General features: G+C 35.5%; 2 protein-coding genes across 4 annotated transcripts in view; both read right to left on the reverse strand.

Moving 5' to 3' along the window:
- LOC143245156 (cytokine receptor-like) overlaps positions 1-8,910 on the reverse strand; it is a 65,259-nt gene extending 56,349 nt beyond the window's left edge. Inside the window, exon 1 of one of the 3 annotated variants that reach the window (XM_076491149.1) lies at positions 8,887-8,910. The gene's annotated coding sequence lies outside the window, so the exon portion shown is untranslated. Of the gene's footprint in view, positions 1-3,642; positions 4,034-4,345; positions 4,500-8,886 lie in introns of those variants that run through there. The other 2 variants (XM_076491145.1, XM_076491146.1) reach the window with 2 other exon arrangements.
- A 1,271-nt stretch (positions 8,911-10,181) lies between these two features.
- On the reverse strand, positions 10,182-22,778 carry LOC143245159 (uncharacterized). The gene is made up of 3 exons (XM_076491152.1): positions 22,583-22,778; positions 18,028-18,200; positions 10,182-11,790 (listed from the first exon to the last, which is right to left on the reverse strand). Exons 1-3 carry the CDS (start codon positions 22,660-22,662, stop codon positions 11,738-11,740), a joined length of 306 nt encoding a protein of 101 aa, XP_076347267.1. The 5' UTR covers positions 22,663-22,778; the 3' UTR covers positions 10,182-11,737.
- Positions 22,779-23,047: the final 269 nt, after the last annotated feature.

Consider the following 23,047-nt stretch of genomic DNA (forward strand, 5'->3'; position numbering starts at 1 on the left):
TTTCTCTGTCTAATCGAAATTCCAACTGGTCTTTAATTTTCACTTCCATCCTTTTTCTGTTAAGTGTTTTGAAATCTCCCAACTTTCTATCATTTTGTCCAGAACTCGCCATCGTCATATCATCACTTGACCTTACCTCTCGACGATGGCCGTTTTTCTCAAAATGCTGGCCACATTTTCTCTTATAAATCATTGGAACCATCTTTGTGTTTTCACTAACATAGTTAGTGATGATAAAAGTTTTATTTACAAGTAAAAAAACACAAAAAAATTTTCCTTATAAAACAATGAACGTGCACATTGTATACTGACCAACGAGTAACGATATTAAACACTATACACGTAAGACAAATTGGTCATGCCGGCCAAAGTGAGGTCAACACCAATCACTGAAAGGCGCGTGGACAAGAAGCCAGAAAAATCGGAGATCTCCTCCCAGCGGAGACTTAAGTTACAAATTCAAAAATAGAATCTCAACACACACCACGATTCCAAGACACGTTACACGAATATTTACAATATTCTGTGTACTGGTAAGTTTAACCAAAATATTTTATACTACGAAATATATAGATAGAAAGCTAAGGCTGGTTTATTGTTGTTTTGAATTAAGCATAAAGCTACTCCATGAGCTATCTGTGCTCTGCCCACCATGGGTATCGAAACCCGGTGTTTAGCGTTGTAAGTCCGCAGACATACCGCTGAGCCACTGGGGAGCAAGGCTGGTTTAATAGCATCCCTTTGCCATGTTAATAAGCTCATTCTGTTGCCCTAAGATGTCGGAACTAAGCTGTATATTTTGATAAAAACCACCTCAACTGTCATTATGACAGATACAACGACTTTATGCCCACTGTGTCCACCTATCCTTTTCTTTTTACTGCAAAATATTAAACAACCAATTCCCAAATATAAATTACTATATTAAAAGCTTAAAATTAAAGGAACTTGGGTACATTTTTAAAATAATAAAATTCACAAACGAGCAACGTTTTATAATACAGTTAAAATTTTTATTTATATCGTATTATAAAACAACTTCGTTTATGAAGTTTAATACTATACATAAATCACTACTTTTCCGTTTCAATAGTATTTCTTTAAAACGTAAGTTCAAAACCTGGTGGCTTCACGTTACATTTTGAGTGTTTAACTTAAACCTTAAAATTTCATTAATGTGTAAACGTTATGGTAAAGTTTAGATATCTTTTCTTATTTACAAACAATATATTCCAGATACTAAGTTTACAAACAAATTTGCAAACGTGCTCAATCTAATACTTAAATTTCTTATCTATTTAATTCAACAAAAGTTCACGATGTGGAATATGGAAGTAAACAGTTCTAAAAATATATCACATACATTGTGAAGTCAATTCTCACCCGTTGACACACAAGACCAAAATCTTGAGTTGTATTGAATGAAGCAGTTAGGCCTATGTTGTAGAGATAATTCTTACGTGTTGACACAAGACCAAAATACCGAGTTGTATTAAATGAAGCAGTTAGGCCTATGACTTTTATAGTTCTGTTAAGACTTGAAGGTTTTGTGGATTGCTCTGAAGCTTAAAAACTAAATTTACACGTATTCTTCGGTACTTTCACGCTGAACAGCTAACCTTACATGTATGTTTTGCTGCTTTCAAACTTGAAAACTAAACCTACCCGTATTATTCTGAGCTTTTACGTTTCAACCATAAAACTTGGAAGCAATATTACCTTTTGGCACAAACAACTCAGCAAATCCAATGGACTAGAGTAACTGTGTATGGTAACAATTTTATTTTTTGTTACTGGAAAGGCATTCTCCATATAAATTGCAACATTCTTTCCTTTTGTATTTAAAAAAAACAAACTATTTTTTTCTTCTTCTGATTTTATAAACAAAAACAACATGTTCACTGTCGTCACTATATACAGTCATGTGGTATCATTGTTTTTATCCGTTGTATCAATCCGTTTGAAAATATAGTGCTAAAGCTATTATCACGTAAGAAAAGAAGTACAAGAAGAAATGTTAATGCATTTGGAGATTAAGTTTTAATCCTTAGTTATGAATAATGATTTGGAATTCCCGTCTCCTGGTAGAAGTTATGGAGAGGGCGAGCATGTTTGGTGTTACGAGGTTTTGAATCCGCCACCCTCAGATAAGGAGTCGAGCAGCCCAACCACCTGGCCACACACACATATATATAAATTGTATGTAGAAAAACGAGTTAATGGCTATGGAAATTAACAAAACAATAGATGTTCACTAGCTATATATGTTTATGAAAACCACAGAATTATACACGTGATTTGAAGTGCCGTTTTGAGATGTACACAGGTTCGATCCAAATTATGCATGTCTACGCCACACACTTTCAACAGTTAACAAAACGAAGAAATCAATAGGTAAACACAGTTTTTGTTTCAAATGTATTCATGAATATCCTCTCAACATACATAAATATTAGTTACTCTAACATACATTGTACGTTGTGTACTCTCAATAAAAAGTTCAAAAATCGCTTTTTCTGTCATAAGAGCCTACATTTTGCTCATTAGACATGTCTTTTTTATTAAGTACGCAATATATTAGCATTTAAACTTATAAACAAACCGAACTCACCAAACAGCATTTTTTTTTTCATATCTAACACGTTAGTTTGATTTCGTTTGTTTGGAATTTCGCGCAAAACTACACGAGGACTATCTGCGCTAGCCGTCCCTAATTTAGCAGTGCAAGACTAGTGGAAAGGCAGCTAGTCATCACCACCAACCGCCAACTCTTGAGCTACTCTTTTACCAACGAATAGTGGGATTGACTGTAACATTACAATGTCACCACGGCTGAAAGGACGAACATGTTTGATGCGACGGGGATTCGAAACCGCGACCCTCGGATTACGAGTTGAGTGCCTTAACCACCTGGTCATGCCGGGCCCAAACGTTAGTACATAATCTAAACGTTTTACTGACGTAGCTGGAAATATCTAATTTTTGGAGTAAACATGGAAACTACATCAGAAAACACTTAATGGGAACGCAGGCTATCCACAAAGGGAATGTCCAGAAAAAACTAAGACTGTACAAGTTATATGATAAAAATGTAATTGTATGTTGCGAGCCTTGCTTCAGAATTTACAAAATGGGCTATCCGTGCATATCCGTCCCTTGTTTTGAACTGAAACAGGAAAGGCAGGTTGTCAACAGCCCCGACCGTCAATTATTGGGTTACTATAGTTTGACCGAATGGTGAAATTTAACTGTCACTCTTATAACGCATCCGTGGCCAAAAGATCACAAGTAAAGAGCCCTTCTATTCACAGCACACCTTAAGCTCCTGTATAAAGTTGGTTTTATTCAGTTTTAAAGCCACATTAGTTTAAACAGTTTTGCTTCAGTAGAATCGGTCTCTTATGGGCTACGTTATTAAATCTGAAAACATACTTTTGGCACTTTACTAAGACAATTTGAGGAGGTCATAGAGATCTCAAGAATTTACTTTTTGAGAAACTATAATTTGCTTACAGAGTATATTATTGTATTTAATAGCTACTACTACCGCATATGATTCAAAATAACATTATTATTTCAAATGCGAAAAGTAGTTATTAAGAAAATATTATAAGAAGAGTAATCAAATTAAAAACAAATTACATATTGACTGTTTACTGGGACACTTTATCCTTGATATTGTCTCTGGTTCTGCACTTCTCAGAATTCCCGGGGTTTCATCCAACCAATTTACGCAAGATACCACGCAGAAAGTCCGGGACAGACAAACACGGTGGCCCCTTCAAGGCCTTTGGGAAAAAGAGCGTTTCATTAGAATATATGTGCATCGAAGTTCCTGGGGACGGGAAGGAGATAAAAAAAAATCTCAGGCAACATGATAATTGTCTTTGTTATTTCTTACAAAATTTCACGCGAAGCTACAGAAGGTCTTCCTTCGCATAGCACAGAGTAGGAACATGCCTCATGTTTTCAAACTGATAGACGATGTTAGTAAATAGCACCAACTGTCAACTCTTGTCTGTTCTAATCTGGTTTGACTACTACTCTTATAGCGCACCGACGGCCCAAAAGTGTAGAGCAAAGTTTTTGCGTCAACGGATTACGAAACATATGTTTGTTCTTAAACACAAAAGGTACAGAGTGGACTGTGCTGTGCTACGGGTATAGAAACCCGATTTTTAGCAAAATTAACAGCTGTAACTAAATTGTTAAATCTGAACTTAAAGCGATTTAACGTTTTTTTTTCCCTCTTCAAATGGTGTTTTCTAGTTTCAGTTAAGTTTTAAACATTTTTTTTTTCAAATGTACATTGACAGTTACCAAAAACCTAACAAATAATACTTACTATAATCTCCATGTCACATTCAACCTTGCAAAGCCGTGTTTTACCATACGCTTCGAAAACAACAAGCCACTAGCTTGGAAAGCCCAGATACGAGTAACACCAAAGCTCTGACCTCTTACTAGTTATAGTAGTTGCGATATTACAGGTGTGACTTGTTCCAGATACAAATGTATGTCGTATGCAGTTTTAAGCAACGATTTTTCTGTTTCCTTTCGCAGTGAGCTTAATAATAAATGATTAATGTGTTCACATTAGTAATAAAAGAAAAAAGACACCAATAAAAATTAAAGCAATTAAAGACTAAACTAACGACCACCAATAAATGTTAAAGTTTTATAGGCCGAGACAAAGTATATAATGCTTTCTTTTGGGGGAGGAGGGGGACAGAGCGACATAAACCAAAGAAACTACATAATGTATGAAAAGCTTTAAGCAATTTTAATTTCATATGCAGATAATTTGTATAAATGACCTACATTTACTGTTTTATTCCATTGTTTCAACGTAAAAGTAATTTTAAAACGTATGATTCAACTTTTCACTTTTACACATTTGTCAGAGGAAGGTGTTACAGAATACTGTATTGAATAACTAATATGCTAAAACAGTAGAACGAACACACTAAGAGTGGGTTTTAATAAAACCGTATTGATCTTGAGGCCTAACTTCGAGTCTAATAGTCAGAAATATTCCCATGTATAAAGTAGGATCTTTGGAATGATTGGATAATTTATTTCCAACCCTAAAATTACCAACTTCATTTTATGTCGTTACACAGTAGGTTCTATATAGTGAGTAATGTTAGGTTTTCTTTACTTGTTACAACAATCACTGACCTACTGAATAAAGGTACATTTTTTTAAACCCAAAAGAAGGGTCCGTCCAGCAGTAATTAGTTTGGCCAATTACAATATTGATGGTACACTTTTTTCTGTGATTCATTTGTTATTAGGAATGTTGTAATGACAAACAACGAAGTGGACCCTCAAGAATTCTGATACATAAATTAATAAAACATATTTGAAAAACTGGTGGTGGCATTCATAGGCACAATCAGTAATTTTTATGGTTAATATTTTACGTAACAAGTTTTGTCTCTTTATTCACGGATTAAGGTTTGTTTTCCAGCTTCCGTACTATGGGAAAAAGGAAGGATACGTTTCCTTTCTCACCCATTTCCGACCAGGTTGAGCAAAACCTGGATTCTGTTTCTGCATGTAAATATTTCACTATAATAAAACTTTTAGTTCTGTATAATAATGTTGCCTAAATCAGTTACTTGAAGAGTAACACTTATTACTAGAAAGCTATGGCTCCATCACCTTAAAAAAGGACGCTTTGGAGAACTTACCCACTCTTAAATGTAAAGTCGTAAATAATTTTAAAATGCTTAAAATTCTGTGGTATAATAAAATAAACAGTGGCAATTTTGCATCGACAAGTTTCTTCATCCAATGACGTCAGCAATTGTAAATGTAAACATTCCGAAATGACCGAACGACTAAAACCACCTTTCTGATAGGTTACAATGTGAACTGGCCCGGCATGGCTAGGTGGGTTAAGGCGTTCGACTCGCAATCTGAGGGTCGCGGGTTCGAATCCCCGTCGCACCAAACATGCTTGCCCTTTCAGCCGTGGGGGCGTTATAATGTTACAGTCAATCCCACTATTCGTTGGTAAAAGAGTAGCCCAAGAGTTGGCAGTGGGTGGTGATGGCTAGCTGCCTTCCCTATAGTCTTACATTGCAAAATTAGGGATGGCTAGCGCAGATAGCCCTCGTGTAGCTTTGCGCGAAATACAAAAACAATTAAACTATACGAACTAATACAGATAACGTTCATGAATATTTTTACCTTTGATTGGATATAAAAAGTTTCGTTCAATCTATTACCTGAGCTTAGAGTAACAGAATGTAATTACTTTAGGTTACACACATGTATAACCAATACAATATTTTATATATTTCTAAATTAATAAATACTAAATAGTGTATATTTACATCACAAAAATAATTTCGTAAAGAATTTCTGACGATTTGGTAACCCAGGAAGTGAAAATTGAGTCTTGTTTGGTAAAAAAAGTTGAAAATCTAGGAACCATCCAAACAGTTAATGGAGTTGATTCAATTTCGGTTTCAACCAGAACACTGGATTGCCTCAATAGCTGGAGGGAAATCGAAAGACAATAATTATCAAATATAAGCGATCAGCTACACATGTTTATATGCTAGTGATTTTCTTTTAAAATAATAAAATGCAAATAAAAACAACGCGAAATCTTGCGACACATTTATTGATACGGTGATTTACGTACGTTATAAAACGTCTACCATTTTTCAACTTTCTAATTCAACAAGGATAGTGGAGTTTTTTTTTTTTTATTTCCATGTTTCAGCCAACGCAAAAAAATATGCAAAATCAAAGAGTATTCTCCCTTGAAAAATGATGTGACTTTAAAGTTCTACTACAGTACCAGCAATAACAATCCAAGACATTACCTACTTTGCTGTTTGATGCAGTTTAGTACCTTCTGATAAATTTATCGTGTGAGTTTTGTCTTCATAAAAGTGGTTATACTTACAACTTCTACATAACTAACAGAAGTATATATTATTAACTCTTACCTAACAATGTGAGTTGTAAATGACTTGGATAACACTAACTACAATTTATCTGTTTTATCAGTCGGTATTCATGAAAAGTGATTTTATGCGTGGTGCCTAGACCACTCGTATCTTCATCGTATACCAGCCGGCCTGATGAGCCCTGGTATGTGAATTTAGATACCGCAGATTTAATGTGGCTGACGTAACATCTTCTCATCTGCTTTCGCTCATGCGTTATAAGTGAAACTGTCATACACATGTCTAAATAAATCGCCATAATGATTGTTCCTTTACACCGCATGAACGAACCTTACGAAATCGTGATGAGAGTTTGTTTTGTAATGCACGGACTCTCTGAAATCTCCTGTGTGTGTGTGAAACTTTGAGCCTCAGTTATAGGTATTTGTTGACCTCGTTACTCTTACCAGTAGATATTTTAAACATGAAACGCAAATTTTTTTTATTTTCTTTCTTCTTGCATAATTGAAGAAGCAAGGAGCAGTCCGTCAACAGTACAACGTAATACGTTGTGTATTTGTATCCACTTTGAACTGACGCGAATAAATGAGACAAATAATTCGTTAGCAAACCCGCCAGTCTAAGCAGTACAGGTGAACTAGTGTTAACCCATCTCAATTGTAGCAAAAACTTGTTTACAGTGTTGTATGTGCTACAAAATGATAAAAGCGTACAAATAGCAACGCACTAAAATTATATTTAAAGTACCAGATTTCTTTCCGCTTTAAATTCATAACTTGCTCTGGGAGTTAATTTTAAAAGCTATAAAACTGAGAAAATCACTTGAATGGACTTAGGTATTCATAATTTTACACTAAAAGTTTCAAACATCCAAAAACGGTTATGAAAGTTTTGCGCTAGAACAACACGAAAAACATCAAATATTTTCTAAATGGCAAAACTACAAACACTAAATTCTGTATGTTAACCTTTGTCTTGCTGTTACCTTTAACATGCACTAACACACAAACATCCATGCAAACATGAATGAATAACTAAAAGGTTGAGCCTTAAAAACTACTACTTTGGACAGGTGGACATGAACAAAGGAAGAGCTCCACCTGTGGAAGGCAGAAAGCTTTCTAAGGTTCAACCTTGTGTGTGTGTGTGTGCTCTAGCATGCTCGTTTGTATAAAAACTAAAAATAAATACATACATGTGTGACCAAAGAGAAACTGCGAAGTTGATGCCTACAGTATGTAGAATGACGACGTATCCTGGAATTCATAAAGTGGCACCTGATGATACATGAACATACTATAAGTTGTACCTTCACACAGTGTCCTTCGATGTTTCCTTTTCGGGCAGAAGTGCATGACCCTTCAAAGTCATTCGTCAAACAATAACATTCCCTACAGCATTTTACACTCACTCGGGTGAGGAGGGTAGTACTAGTTATCATGAGTAAAAGGTCAAAGCCAAGAATAATATAAGATTTAAGAAAATCGTACCCGAACAGAAATTTGCATGAACGTCGACCACGGGTATCTTTCAAGGCTTTTTGTTTACCAAGGTCAAAAGGGCATGTCAAACAAGTTTCATGGCTTAACTCCACTCGACCTCGTTGATTTTGTGAAGAAGTCACGAAGCCAACCAGAGGTTGGAAGCGTTGTGTGTCCAGAAATTAATCACACGATTCTCGAACGAACAATAATTTTTTTAAATAACAAATTATCTTCAATATATCATGAACAGATAATAGTAAAAATAAACCCTTAAATACCTATACATTATGCCTTATATTTTTAAATTTTCAAATTGGCAAGATAACCAGAAATAAAACAGTAATGTAACATAAAATAATTACAATAAAATAGTAACTTCAACATGTTCTCCCATAACTTAAAGTATGCGAACACTGTGGCTTTTGAATAAATATTACCTACAGGCTATAAACATAATATTAATGTAACGTTACCTTGTATTTTCATATCAGTCACTGTAGGGATTCTTTAAAACATTAAATTCTAAATAAGCCCTTCTAAAAACAACACGCACCTCTAACGCCCAACAGGCTGTCAAGGTCGTCACAGACTACAAAAATAAAACGGCGCCTGTTAGTCGTTAGGGTTAAGTTTGCATGGTTAGTTAAAAGAAAGTAATTCAAGGTAGAATACAGCGGAAGTTGTTTACAACTATGTTGTAAAAATTGTAGTTATTCACTATACTAATATATATATATATAAAGCAAATAAAATGATAATACACTTAACCATAACATATATATATAATACATATAATTAAATGATCATAATATATATATATAATTCTAAAAATACTGCTACAAGTATAGAAATGAATGTATTGAAATGTTTTATTATTCGTTTTAATGTTTTTCACTTCGAGGTTTCACAGTTTTAGTATGTGAATGCTATTTCATTTTATAAGACAACTATTAGTGTGTGACCTTTTAACTATTTACCCTAAAGGCCGCTTCCATCACCGCCAGGTACACACATAAAACGGCATGGTATTTTAATAACCGAGAGGGTCAATCACCTGTTGCTCTATATGTAAGATCGTGCATTTTTAAACTATTAAATGTACAGTAGCTGAGAAACATTCAAACTGGTTTGCTGTATAGCCTGTACAATTATATTCACGTTCCTCATTCCAAGACAATAAGTTGCACCTAACAAACTAAAACAAAACTGTTAGATGCACACATACGTTCAATAAATCGGCCTCTTTAGAAAAATTCATGCACTTTACAACACTGAATAAACAACGATTGTAGACACTTACAATAACTACCTTAACTAACACACTATCCATCCATATTATCAGAGGCATTGCTGGACAATGGCACTTGGGGCCTCTGCCCCAATTCTATTTGACAGTGCCCTAAATCTCCAGTTGGTATCTTAGGAATAGAAAAAACCATGACAAATATCATACTGAAAAATCATGACAAATATCATACTGAAACCCCAAATCTTTTAAGCCCCTAGAGATGTCTCTGCATATTTTACCCTTAACATTTTCCGTTTATTTATTCTGTAACACTAAACCCTGTTATTTGACATTATCAATACAAAAACACATTATACAAAAAAATGTTGGCCAATGTTTTGAGATGTGCCTTACAAATTAATAGAACATACAAACAAATATATGCTCCTCCATTGAAATGCAGCTACTGTCAATAAAAGGAAATAATAGTTATAAACCACACTTCTTTGTTTACATTGGATTTGTTTGTTTGTTTGTTTGTTTTTGGAATTTCGCACAAAGCTACTCGATGGCTATCTGCGGTAGCCGTCCCTAATTTAGCAGTGTAAGACTAGAGGGAAGGCAGCTAGTCATCATCACCCACCTACTCTTTTACCAACGAATAGTGGGATTGACAGTCACATTATAACGCCCCCACGGCTGGGAGGGCGAGCATGTTTGGTGCGACTCGGGCGCGAACCCGCGACCCTCAGATTACGAAGCGCACGCCTTAACGCGCTAGGCCATGCCAGGCCGTTTACATTGGAACTACAGATGGTAGAATATGCAAATTGTCAATTAAGTTATTATATAACAAAAGTTTTCCTTTTCCACATTTATCTTAATTTGTACTTTTCAGCTAAAATTCACATGAAAAAAAAATTACTTGAGATGCCTCCTTTCTTACCCAGAAGTCACTATCCAATAAGGTTTTTGTTCAATACCAGAATTTATCAGTTTGGATGGTCAGTAAAAGAAGTTGGTTAGTTCGGCCTTTTATGGCGCAAAGCAACTAGGCTATCTGCGCCAAACATCCAGAAAAAATTAAAATTGAAGTAAAATTATTAAAATTCTTAAGAAGGAATCAAGGTAAACCAAAACAATGTTTAACTGTTGAATTAAAAACATAAATAGCGTTAATTTCAATTTTTATATCTAGTTTACGGCAGCAAGAGAGAAACTACAGCAATACAAGTTGTAAAGGAGTTTCCTTTTGCATAATTTTAATTATCATAACTCGCCAGGTTGACTAACAGGTAAGTTCAAATTCAAACATCAGCGTTAGTCACCTGAAGCTGGCCTTTCTACTCCTGGTTTCGAGTTACTTGACATCACAGCCGTTTTTAGAAAGTAAAGTAATGCAAGTTTTAAAAGTCTTTCTGGAGCATAATTTTAATTATTATAACTCGCCAGGATGACTATTGTGTAGTTCAAACAGCAGCGTTAGTCACCTGAAGTTGACCGTTTCATGGTTTCGAGTTATTTAACGTTACGGCCATTTTCTAACTTCAAATCGAACGAGTTGTACTTTAATTCTTAAAAAGGAACCATATTTAAAAAAGGTCTAATTTATAAATTAAAAAAATTAAATAGCATTATAAAGATTAATGGTATTTAACAAAACTAAAAGTATTTGTAAGGTGGACAGTGTCACCATCACCAATGACACTGTCTGATGTGATGTATAAACCTTGGAACATAACATGTTTAAAATGGTGCCGTCGTTGAGTGTCGTAACGACAGCAAGATAGCAAAATGTGGCTTATTATGACCTGTGATTCACACAGACAACACACTGATGCATCAGTTTCAGATAAAAATAAACGATGAGTTAAAAAATTGTGACCAATGCGCAGTCTAGTTAGGAAAACTTCCTTTTTCCAAACCTTACGAAAGAAAGACGACCAAAGTCCAATAGAGGGTTTTATTTGGAAAATATTGTTTTGACGTCGCTCATTCCAAGTCGACTGCCACCTCGCATGGAGCCAGCCTTGAATACAGGATCATAGTCTATTCATGGAACAGGTACAGCAGTGTTAGTGCCAGAGCAGACAGATTTAGTTGTAGTGTCGGCGAGCCCGTTTCAGCCTACACCAACTTGGCCTGATATCTACAAAAACAAAATAGAAGTAAATGCTAAAGAGAAATAGGCCAGTCTGTTTTAAATATCGGTGAGAACAAGGTGTGAACTAACGTAAAGCGAGAACAGGGCCAGTAGAGAACTAAACGAGTCAGTATAAATATTGCAATTTGAGTACTGCTTAGCTTTTATGTGATTTAGGGCAAGAGAAATGACATACAATTCAGCAATGAACACAGAAACTGTAGAGATGATTCTGTGCGCAACCACCGAACAACAAACCATGGCAGAGCCCACAGAGTCACCTGATTTTGAACCATCTGTATAAACAGGAATGAAAGGATGGTTCAAAGGATGTTCAGCAAATAACAAACAGTACTTCCAATCGGGAATATCTGCTTTTCTCAGATGACTTAAAGAAGAGTCACATTTGGGGATTGTAATAAGCCATGGTGGGATGGGGTGACCAGTGGATACAGCAATGCTATCCAAGAACAGAACCAATTCATCCAACTGTGCCTGGATACGAAGGCCAAAAGGAACAATGACAGATCATCTGTTCTGAGAAAGCATGGCCCATCGAGAAAGGAAAACACAACCCCAGGTGGGATGCTATGGTAAGGATTGAAGTTTTGAAGCATACAGTAAAGACAGTTGCAAACAGCAGAGGTGTAGAGGAGATTCATGAGACTCTGGAGTGGGGAAGTGTGGAAAGCCCCAGTGCAGAGCTGAAGTCCCTGATGATGAATGGGGTCCAGCATCGTCAAGATCGAGGCCCTGGCAGAGCCACAGACCAGTGACCCACAGTTTAGTTTTGATAGAATAAGAGCACGATATATAATTAGCACATAAAATCAATCCACTTCAAATGGTTGAAGAGAGGATATGGAGGATGTTCAGTGCTCTTGTACATTTGACTCGTAACTGCTTGATGTGTGGTATAAAGGTCAGCTTATGGTCAAAGATAAGCCCCAAGAACTTTGTCTCAGGGACTACAGGTAGCACAACTTCATCAATATGAAGCTCATGATCAGGGTGAATACCCAATGGCAAAAGTGCATGCAAATGGCTTTAGTGAGAGAGAAGTTAAAACCATTTGTTGTGGTCCACTTCAATAAACGATTGAGGACAGTCTGTAGCTGTTGCTTAATATACCTCATGTTCGACTACTGACATTAGATGTGAAAGTCGTAGACGTAGAGCCTTTTGCAACAGTAAAAGGGAGTTCTTCGCTGATGGCATTAATCTTTATACTGAAAAGTATGACATTCAAAACACAGCCCTGGAGGACTTCAAGTTTCTGTAGAAAAGAATGGGAAAGTGTCAAACCCACACTAACTTGGGATTGCCTGTAAATTACAATTTTTTAATAAAAATGGGCAAATGATCACATAACCCATATAAATAGAGGTCTCGTAAAATGCCATACCTCCATATAGTATCATAAGCCTTTTCAAGGTCAAAGAATACTGACACAAGATGTTGTTTGAGAAAGGCTTTTCTGACATTTCAAGTTGAATCAGGTGGTCCACGGTAAGGCGTTGTCAACAGAACCCATACAGGGTGGGCGAGAGGATGTTGTTTGATTTGAGGAACCAGACAAGACGAGCATTAACCATCCTCTTTAAAGTCTCAAAGAGACAGCTTGTCAAAGCAATTGGACAGTAGTTTGAGGGGATCCTTCCCAGGCTTACAGAAAGGTAGGACAATAGCACAGCACCAGGCATCAGGAAAACATTATCCTGCCAGATCCAATTAAAAACAATCAGAAGAATAGCAAAAGAACAGGAGATAGGTGGCGCAGCATATTGTAGTGTAGATCATCAGGTCTGACTGTTGTTCTGTCAAACTAACGAAGTGCCAGTTTGAGTTCCACCAATGTTAAGGGGCAATTATAGTCATAGAGACAATCAGCTTGAAAGGAAAAAGGTGAGTGGTCTGCTCGAGTCTTGATGGCCAAGAAGGTGGAGGAACAAGCAGAAGTGTTCCTGAACCGGCAAAAGCTTTCACCTAGAGTTTTGGCGAGGCTCCTGGTATCAGCTATTTCCTGGCCATGAGAGAACAAGATCGAGAGGGAGACAGAATTATATTGTCCACTGACCTTTCGAATCATGTCCCATATGACATTGAAACTGGTGGTATAATATATGCTGGTTGTGAACTTAATCTAAGATCCCTTCTGGCTTTGACATCTCACCCGCCGAGCATGTGCACGGGCCTGTTGGAAAGTGATACAGTTCAAGAGCATGGAATACCTACGAAAAGTACCCCAGGCCCGTTTTTGAGCCTTCTGTGCCATGTGGCAGGCAGAATTCCACCACAGACGAAAATATCATGGAAAATGTGTCGAGGTTTTAGGAATACATTGGGCAGCTTCCTGTATAATACAGTCAGTCACTGTTGCCACTGATGGCTTACAGACAATGGCAGGATCAAGTTCTGCAAAATCAGTGAAAGAGGGCCAGTTGGTTTGATCCAGCTTCCACTGGGGCATGCAGGTTAGGTGATATCGACCATGGCCAGTCTCTAAAAATGATAGGAAAATTATTACTGCCTCCTAGGTTACTGTCAATCCTCCATAAAAAATGGAAGAATAGTGAAGGGGAGCAAACTGAGAGATCAATAGCAGTAAAGGACTGACTAGGTGTGTGAAAATAAGTATGAGGACCAGTATTGAAAAGAGAAAGGCTATGATCCAAGAGCACACACTCTACGTAGTGACCCCCATCAGTATCAGTACTTCCCTAGAGGGGATGATGTCCATTAAAGTCTCCCAGGATTAAAAGCAGACATGGCAACTGTTCAACGAGAGCATCAAGATCTGACTAATCATAGGTCTCTCCAGGTGATAAGGTAGAGAGAACAAACAGTGATGGTACAGCCCAAGGAAACATGGATGGCTACAGCCTTCAAGGATGTGTGGACTGGCAAATACAGGGTGAGCACATGCTGATCAACCAACAGTGCCACCCATCCAGGCACTCATCCATCACACAACTTGTCATTTCTGTACAAAGAAAGCTGCCAAAAGGTGACTGTATTGGCAGATTTCAGAAATGTTTCCTGTGAGGAAAGGCATACAGGATGGTAGGAAGCAATCAGTGCTTTGATGTCATCCAGATTAGAACATAAACTTCGACAGTTCCATTGTATCAAAGTGGCCATTTTTATTTGTGTGTAGGCAAATTGGGTGGAGAACCCTTCTGTTTACGACGTCTTATTTCCTTACTGTCCTTATTCGAGAGAGGTCTATCAACCTCCATGGATCCTGTCCTGGGTCGACTAGGCAAGTCTTTGCTGTTGGAAGGGGATTCCAGTGACTAACGACATGAACGAATGATTGTTTTGCATCTTGGGGTGGGAGAATAAGATGTACCCAAGGAAATCCCCTTACCTGGAAACAAAGGAAGTGGATCTTGGGTTTTGTTGGAATGAATGTTAGGGCCAGAGATGAGTGTTGACATTGATTCATAAGCTTTTTAACCATGGAGGTCAAAAGACTTTTCATATGATTTGAGAATGATTCTTTTGGAGGCAAAGAGAGATCCATCTGCACTCTCACTGTAGTAATGGGATGAAATGCAGCAGCATACATCCGAGATGAAGCAGCAGACAGCAACATTTCAGCCTAAAGGTAAATAACGTTTTAAATCATATTAAATGTTGCACCTCTTTTTCTCCCAACTACTTAAAGTAAGAACAAAAGTAGTATGGGTGAGAGCCATTGCAATTAATGCAATGAGGATCCATTTTATACTCATAGGCATTGTGGTCCTTACCACTACAACAAGCACATGTCAAGAAACTAGGATATGATGTCTTTGAGTGACCGAACCACTGACATTGGAAACATCCGAGAGGGTTTGGAATGTATGGCTGTACCTTGCAATTAAGATAACCTACCTTGATAATGGCAGATGGATGCAGTGATGTAAATGTTAAAATAAGGACATTAGTCGGTATCATAATTCCATCTTTGTGAGTGGAGAAACCAGCAAGAATCTCTGACTCAGGGATGTTCATTAAATCCCTCTCAATATTAACTCCTTGTGATTAATTCAAAGTAGCATGGGGCAAAACTCCAATGGGTATATCCCCAATCGCCTTTGAATGTAAGAGGAGTTCAATGTGTTCAGATGTGGATGTTTCCACCAATATGTCTCTACAGCAGAGCTTTCTAACTGACTTTGGAGAACCAGCAAGTTACTCTAGTTCCTTCTGAATAGAAAAAGGGAGACATTTGCCTTAAAGATTTGTCTGAAAGAGAATGTGATATAACAAAATGAGGTACAAGTGTTGAAGATTGCTGCCCAGAATCTTCAAGACATGGTTGTTTACTTGTGGACTGCTTTTTTTCATTATTTTATTTAAGTTTTCATTTGGAGGATCCAGAATAAAAAAAAGAATGTTTTGGTGCCCACTGACCCCACCTGCCATGGAGCCCTATGATGGGACAGACTACACTGCTAAATAAGGACACTGCAGCAATGCCAGGGTTTTGTAAGTACTATACCCAAACATCAGCATCAGATACAATGTCCACAACACCTGCTGAGAACATCCAACACTGGTAGTTGGTTGGCCATAGCCCAAGTGAACCAGCTGATTGTCCCTAGAAGGGCCATCCCAAGGCTGCCCATCAACAGGGGCAAATTCAATTCAAGGCCAAAGTGGTATGTTAGGGTAGACCCTTCAACCACCAGGATCCTCCCATTCATGGGTCACCATGCATGGCAAACATGTGGGTGGATGTTTAGATCCCAGAGAAGGTAAACTGAAATAACAGAACCTTCCCTGGGAGGTCCCCTCATCATGTACAGAAATCCACACTGAGGGGCAATAGAGAAAAAATGTTATTCACATATGAAATATAATACTTTGAAAAATATTGGTTTAATGATGAAAGCAAAATATATATTGGAAAATCAACAGGCCTAAGAATTATTATTAATAAATGTTAATTGCAGATATTTTTATTGACACTTTTAATTTATTCTTTGTGGCTCAAAATGAGAAGCATGTAAAATAAAATCTGTGTTCATACTGATTTGGGAATTTTCTAAAAGTGAAATAAAAAGGGTTTTAAATATCTATAGTGTATGTATGTCAAAATTCTGATGTATTTTCATATAGGCTTAGACTACAAGTTGGAAACAAACATTTAATTTATAATTCACAACATGGGACTGCTTCACCAGATGTGGATTAAAAGCCAAATAAAGATATAATTAGTCAAGCAATCGAATTAGTCTCATTTTGATAATTCTAGCTGTACAGACTCTACTAAAAACAACATAAAACACAACTTCAAAGAACTTAAATTGTTTACAGTAACTCTAAGTGTTAATCAAACTCAATTTTTAAAAACAATCTAATTTTTACACACTTACTGATGCACATATACTTGTTGCTTAATGTGTTAGGATAATTGTTTAGTCTTTTGGAAATTAATTATTGTCACTAAAAAATGAAAAAGCACTGAACATACTAATCATATTTGTAGAATATCCATAAGACATCTTAATAAAACATTAACAAAACATTCCCAACATTATTATGTGATATATTCTATTACTTGTGGAACTACTTTAATCTTCCTGGTATTTTCTAAGCATTCAAGACAAAAGAGTTCTACAGATGCTCTGGATAATGGAATTTCTTCTGATGCTGTATATGATATAAGGCTGTCTAATGAGAAGGAATTTGTCACGAGAAATGACAATATCTAAAATAGAAAACTTATCAAAAACACAAAAATATGGCTTAATTTTGAGTATGTGTTAATCCTACCTAATTAAATGTGTTTCATAGCAAATGCTTTATAATGAGACGTATGTGTAAGCTATCAAGAGGAAGGTACTGGAGTTTATTAGATACATTCACCATCCTCAACTCTCATCCTAAACTCACTTTATTCTTTTTCCCAAAACCTACCAGTTTGAACATTTTTCCAAATAAGTTCCAATTGTACAGTACTACCACAATATACCTCAAAACAAATGTAAGTGTACATGTATAAAATACAGCTGTTATACATGAAACCACCTGCAAACTAAATAACTTCTGGTGGACAGAGAAAGCATGTATATTTAGCTGTTTCATTACAGTAACAAGCAACATCATGTTTTTAATACAACCTTCCTATGTCAAAACAACATATCATATTATTCCATACATACAACACAAGCTGGTGCATTCATATGTTCAGCTGAGGTAATGTGAAAACAAACAAAATAAAATTCAATCATATCAGTTAGCAAGAAGTACCTGGTTTCAGAGTCATAAAATGTAAACATTGTGAAGGACCTTGGATGTGACTTAATAAGATCCTTGAAGTTACATTATATGGAGAGACAGTGCAATGGCAAACAAATTCTTCAACTGCTCTAGATACCAGAATTTCTAGTGATGTAAGATGAGGCTGTCTCATATGCAGGAAACTGTTAAAAAGAAATAATTTCTAAATAGGAAACATATCAAAAAACACAAATTATCTCATAAAAATTCAATACTGATAAGTCAGATGTACAATTAAAATAAAAGAGATGCACAACCAGAAAGTAAATGAAACTGGTAGCATGGAACAAATAAGAAGGCAGTACATACATCAAATTAGACAATATTTGAGGAAACAATATGGGTGAATTTTTGTGTGTATATAGAGTCATTCCATATCAAATCATCCAGGGGGGCTGCAGGTGACCCCCACAGAATGCCCTGAAAAAATTAACATTTGCTCATCTACCCATATAATGAAAAATTGCCAAAGATTAGATCAATATCTCTAATAGTTTCTGATTTACAGTCCTGTAAAATTTAATTTTTGTTTATTTTTGGCTAATTCATTTTCAGGCAACATTGGCTGCTTAAAGCTGCAAGAGTAATGGTGGTAGAAGGCTGACATTTGCTACACTGACTGAATTAATCTCACAGAATTCAAAAATGGTTTCAAACCAAGTTTATCTCTCTTAGGATTTGCACAGTAAGACAGTAAAATCACCTGAAAACCCAAAATTTTAAAAAACATTGGTTTATTTAATAAGCCATAGCTCTAAGACTTAATATGACACAAAGCTGAATGTTTTTCTCAAATTTCCTATAAGATATCAGTTGATAAATTGGCAATTGTTGTAATTAAAAGTCTGTTAGATCTCCTGTAAAATAAATGTAGTTGCATGCAATGTTTTATGATTTGCCTGAAAATAGCCCTACTTCAGGCCACAGTTTGACCATGTCACCAGTTATTCAGACTTTTCAGATTTTTACCATATATTCTTAAATTTCTGAATATGATCTACAAAAAAATCAAGATGGTGTTCAACCTACTTTTTGAGTTATAATTTTTTGAAGTATCCTCTGACCAAACGCGTTTTATTTAAAAAAAATTCAGTTCAGGTAAAAATGTGAAAAGGCTGAATAACTGGTGACATGATCAAACTGTAGTCTAAAGTAGGGCTATTTTTAGCTGAATAAGAAAACAGGGCTTTATTTTACAGGGCTGTAAATCAGAAACTATAAGAGATATTGATCTAATATTTGGCAATTTTTCATTATATGGGTAGATGAGCACATGGGAATTTTTCAAGGCATTCTGAGGGGGTCACCTGGAAATTTTTCCAAAATCTGGATGATTTGACATGGAATGACCCTATATATATAAAACTTCTGTTCATTTCTCAGGTATAGATCTTGTTGCATACTGTTTTCTTGAGCATGTTAATGGTTTCTGTGTCTGAGCATTTGTCTTCATTAGTTCTCACATTACAAAGCATCATAATTTGCTTATTACAGCCAGAGTATGACTTGCTGCAAGTCTCATTCAGGATGATCCTGGGACTACAAGCTAATACATATTTCTTTGTTTTCCAATGCCATTAAGTGGAAAGGATGTCCTATTCTTGGAAATTCTAATTTCTCAATCTTAACACATATTTATGACCTGAGTGTAAGAATATTTTGTGTCAGAAACAGTTGTTGCACATCCTTCCCAAAAGTGACAAAGTTTCAGTGGTTTCACATTACACACAAAATACCAAGCAATGTCAAAATTGAGTTCTAATACATACAGTTCCACTACAACTTTCTATTATTTGTAATTCTCACATGATTTGCATATTAAAAATCATATTTATTTAACATATTCAATTCAACAATGGTGACTTTTTCCAAATGTCAATGAAAAGTACAACAGGTAGCATGAGGTAAATAAAAACAACAAAGGAAAGCCATTGGAGTAAACTTAGCACACCTGCCAGGTAATATTCTAGAAAGTGTAAGTTGCAAATAAGCACAGGTTTTGGAAATTAGGCTTTTCATAGAAATAAGAGGACCCAAAAATACCAAACTAATATTAGCAAGGAGATCCCACAAGTAGAGATTATACCAAATCTCAGCTTTAAATAAAATAACCTTATTATACAACATAAGAATTTAACCACAAACAGAAGAGAATACAATATTAGCATAAAACAAAAATGAGAGAAAAGATAAAGCTTGGGAACTTGTACAATCCAGGTTCGAAATACACTGAATGAATCAGACTTTAATCTTCACATCATTATGATGAAATTATTTATTTTTATTAAAGTGAAAAACAGATCCATGCATGAATGTAAGACCATAATTCACTCATGTAAACACATCATGAATTCAAACACAGAACTTTATCCCAATTCTCCATGTACTAACATTTTATTTTGAGATGGTTTGAAAGTGTACAAAAAAGCATTTATCATACTTAAACTGGACCACAAAAAATAAAACAGATGATTAAAAAACACAAATGAAGAAATGTTAAGTTTATGAAAAATAAAATCTTCAAATATTAAAGCAAACATTTAAATGAAAGAAACCTTTCAGTTTTGTAAAGAAATTTCAATTCTACAAAAGGAACATAAAAAGCTGTATGGAAGGTAGTTGCTGATGCAAGACTGAAGAAAAATCTTTCTAAATTTCCTCACAAACTCCATGATGTTGAAAGGGACCCTGTGAATGGAAGCACTTCCCTTCCAGAGATGTGTGACCAGTTGATGTATATGCACAAGAGTAACAGCCAACATTAACTGTTCCACTAACAACCAATGGATGTCCTAAATATGAGCCTTCTACTTGAGAATTTGAGTTTCTTTAATCTAAAAATATTTTATTAAGCATGGGGTAATGTCATTTGGGCAAATATTTCTTTCAGCTGAGGTTGGCTTAAGATTGTTTAATGTCAAACCTAGAGCCAAGGAAATATATTGTTTGGCAAGCATAGATTGATATCATGTGAGGCATCACTGGATATCTGGATGCCTCATATAAGTAATTGTAGTAATAAACAGAAAATAGTGAAGTATAAGAAAACACATTTATAGCAATGGTGTTTACAGAATAACAACAGCTCAAGGAGACATGCCAAGAAGCTTGTTGTGATTAATTTATAGCTAGTTTGTGAACCAATGATGCTATCGAGGACAACAGAGGAATTATTTAAAACAAAGATTCAGAGAAAGTAGCTGAAAAACATCTGCTATTTGTTTAGATTGGAACAGAAAGACAATATTAAGGTTAAAAGGGGTTATTTAAGCTGTAAACTAAAGAGGAGAAACTGTCAGTTGTATATTTGATTTGAAATGAATTTACATTATCAAGGTTAAAAAGGGTTAAGCAAACTTGGACGTTGAAACCAAGAATAACCTTGGATAGTGGACCAACTATGCAGTATGGGCTATTGTTTCCAAGAGAATTATTAACTAACAAGCTTAGAGGTTCATAAACAGGAGAGAATCATTGACCATTTGTTGATGCATCAGTATGAACTATTGGTAACTAATGAGCTTGAGAAATCACAAACAGGAAGTCAGCCAACACCATAGTTCTATGATTAGACCAACAATTCTCCCCCTCAGCTGGTATAAAAGGTTCTAGAACAGATGCCAGAAAATACTAAATCTTCAAAAATGTAGCAAGCATTCCAAACTGATCTGATCATCCAAGAGGAAGGACAGAAGATGTCTCTTAATCATTAGTAGAAATACCATTTCATGCCCAAGCTCTTAATAAGTATTCTTAATGCCATTCTTTCCTAAACATCAGTCACCATGTTGATAGAGTTAAAATGGTTGTCTACCATAAACATGAATAAAGATAAATTGTGTATATATGTGTGTGTGTGTAAATATTACACGTTTGATGACTTAGGTAGAAGGTGTTATAGGAAGTCTTTGTCTTGAGTCTCTTTGTTTTAACTGTAAAGCCTCAAGTCAGTACCTGTGTTCTCTATTCACCCACTGCATCTTCACTTCAAATAAATATTTCATATAACAACAGGTAGTATTAGCCAAAACTCCAAAAGCTAAGCCGAACAACCTGCTCGGGCTGCCTACAAGTCAGCCCATAACCACGTTACACATGATGGTTCTAACACATAATGAAATTGAAAAGTTAAGTGACACACCTTAAGCTAAGGTAAACAAAATCACTCAAATGAATAAGCAGCTGGATTTACTGGCTACAAGTAAAACCCGAGATTTCAGAGAAGCACTCTACAGGAGTTAATAATAATTTCACACACACACTCATTAGTCTTGACCCGTAAAATGTAACAAGAAAGGATAACATCAAACACCATCTGATGAACAGTCAAGTCCTTAAAAACTTTATACTTAATGAATTACGGTCATACTAATAAAACAGAGATTAAACATTTTGTTTTTCTTTTTAACATCTTGATACTTAGAAGATTACTGATAAAATATTTGTACAAATTACTGTTACAATAACAGGCCAAGTTATGTGGAAATTGCAAGCAAAAATAAATACAAAATATCATAATATTTACCAATATAGAGGTATATTTGACCATTGTTTGTTTGGAATTAAACACAAAGCTAGACAATGGACTATCTGTGCTCTGTCCATAATGGGTGTCAAAACAGTTTCTTGCAAAGTGAGTTCACAGACATACTGATGTACAACTGGGGAGCTTGAATATTGTTATAATCCTACCTATATAATGAATTTTTATGTGACCATGTCATTCTGCAAATAGTTGAAAAATTTAGTTAATTTTAACTGGAAATAAATACTGGAAATACCAATGAAAATGCGTATAATTGAGTATTTTAGTACAATAAGCAAAATAAAAGTTTTATAAAGCTTTAAAAATTAATAAATAAAATAATAAATATTTTTGAATTTTTTTCATTTATTATAAATTTAATCCATCCTTCCTTCCTGAGATTAGAAAATTTTAAAAGCACTCCTTTAACATGAATTAGAAACTAAATGTGTCACTTTATGATTA

This window comes from Tachypleus tridentatus, chromosome 2 (genome assembly GCF_004210375.1).
Source record: "Tachypleus tridentatus isolate NWPU-2018 chromosome 2, ASM421037v1, whole genome shotgun sequence".
NCBI classification, from domain to species: Eukaryota; Metazoa; Arthropoda; class Merostomata; order Xiphosura; family Limulidae; genus Tachypleus; species Tachypleus tridentatus.

Coding starts and splice junctions, on each gene's coding strand:
- LOC143245159 (XM_076491152.1), bottom strand. CDS start 22,662: ATGGACAGAGCACAGATAGTCCATTGTCTAGCTTTGTGTTTAATTCCA. Junction 18,201..22,582: donor TCAAATATACCTCTATATTG/GTAAATATTATG, acceptor TCTTTTTAACAG/TTTCCTGCATATGAGACAGC. Junction 11,791..18,027: donor TTTTATGACTCTGAAACCAG/GTACTTCTTGCT, acceptor TTGTTTTTGTAG/ATATCAGGCCAAGTTGGTGT.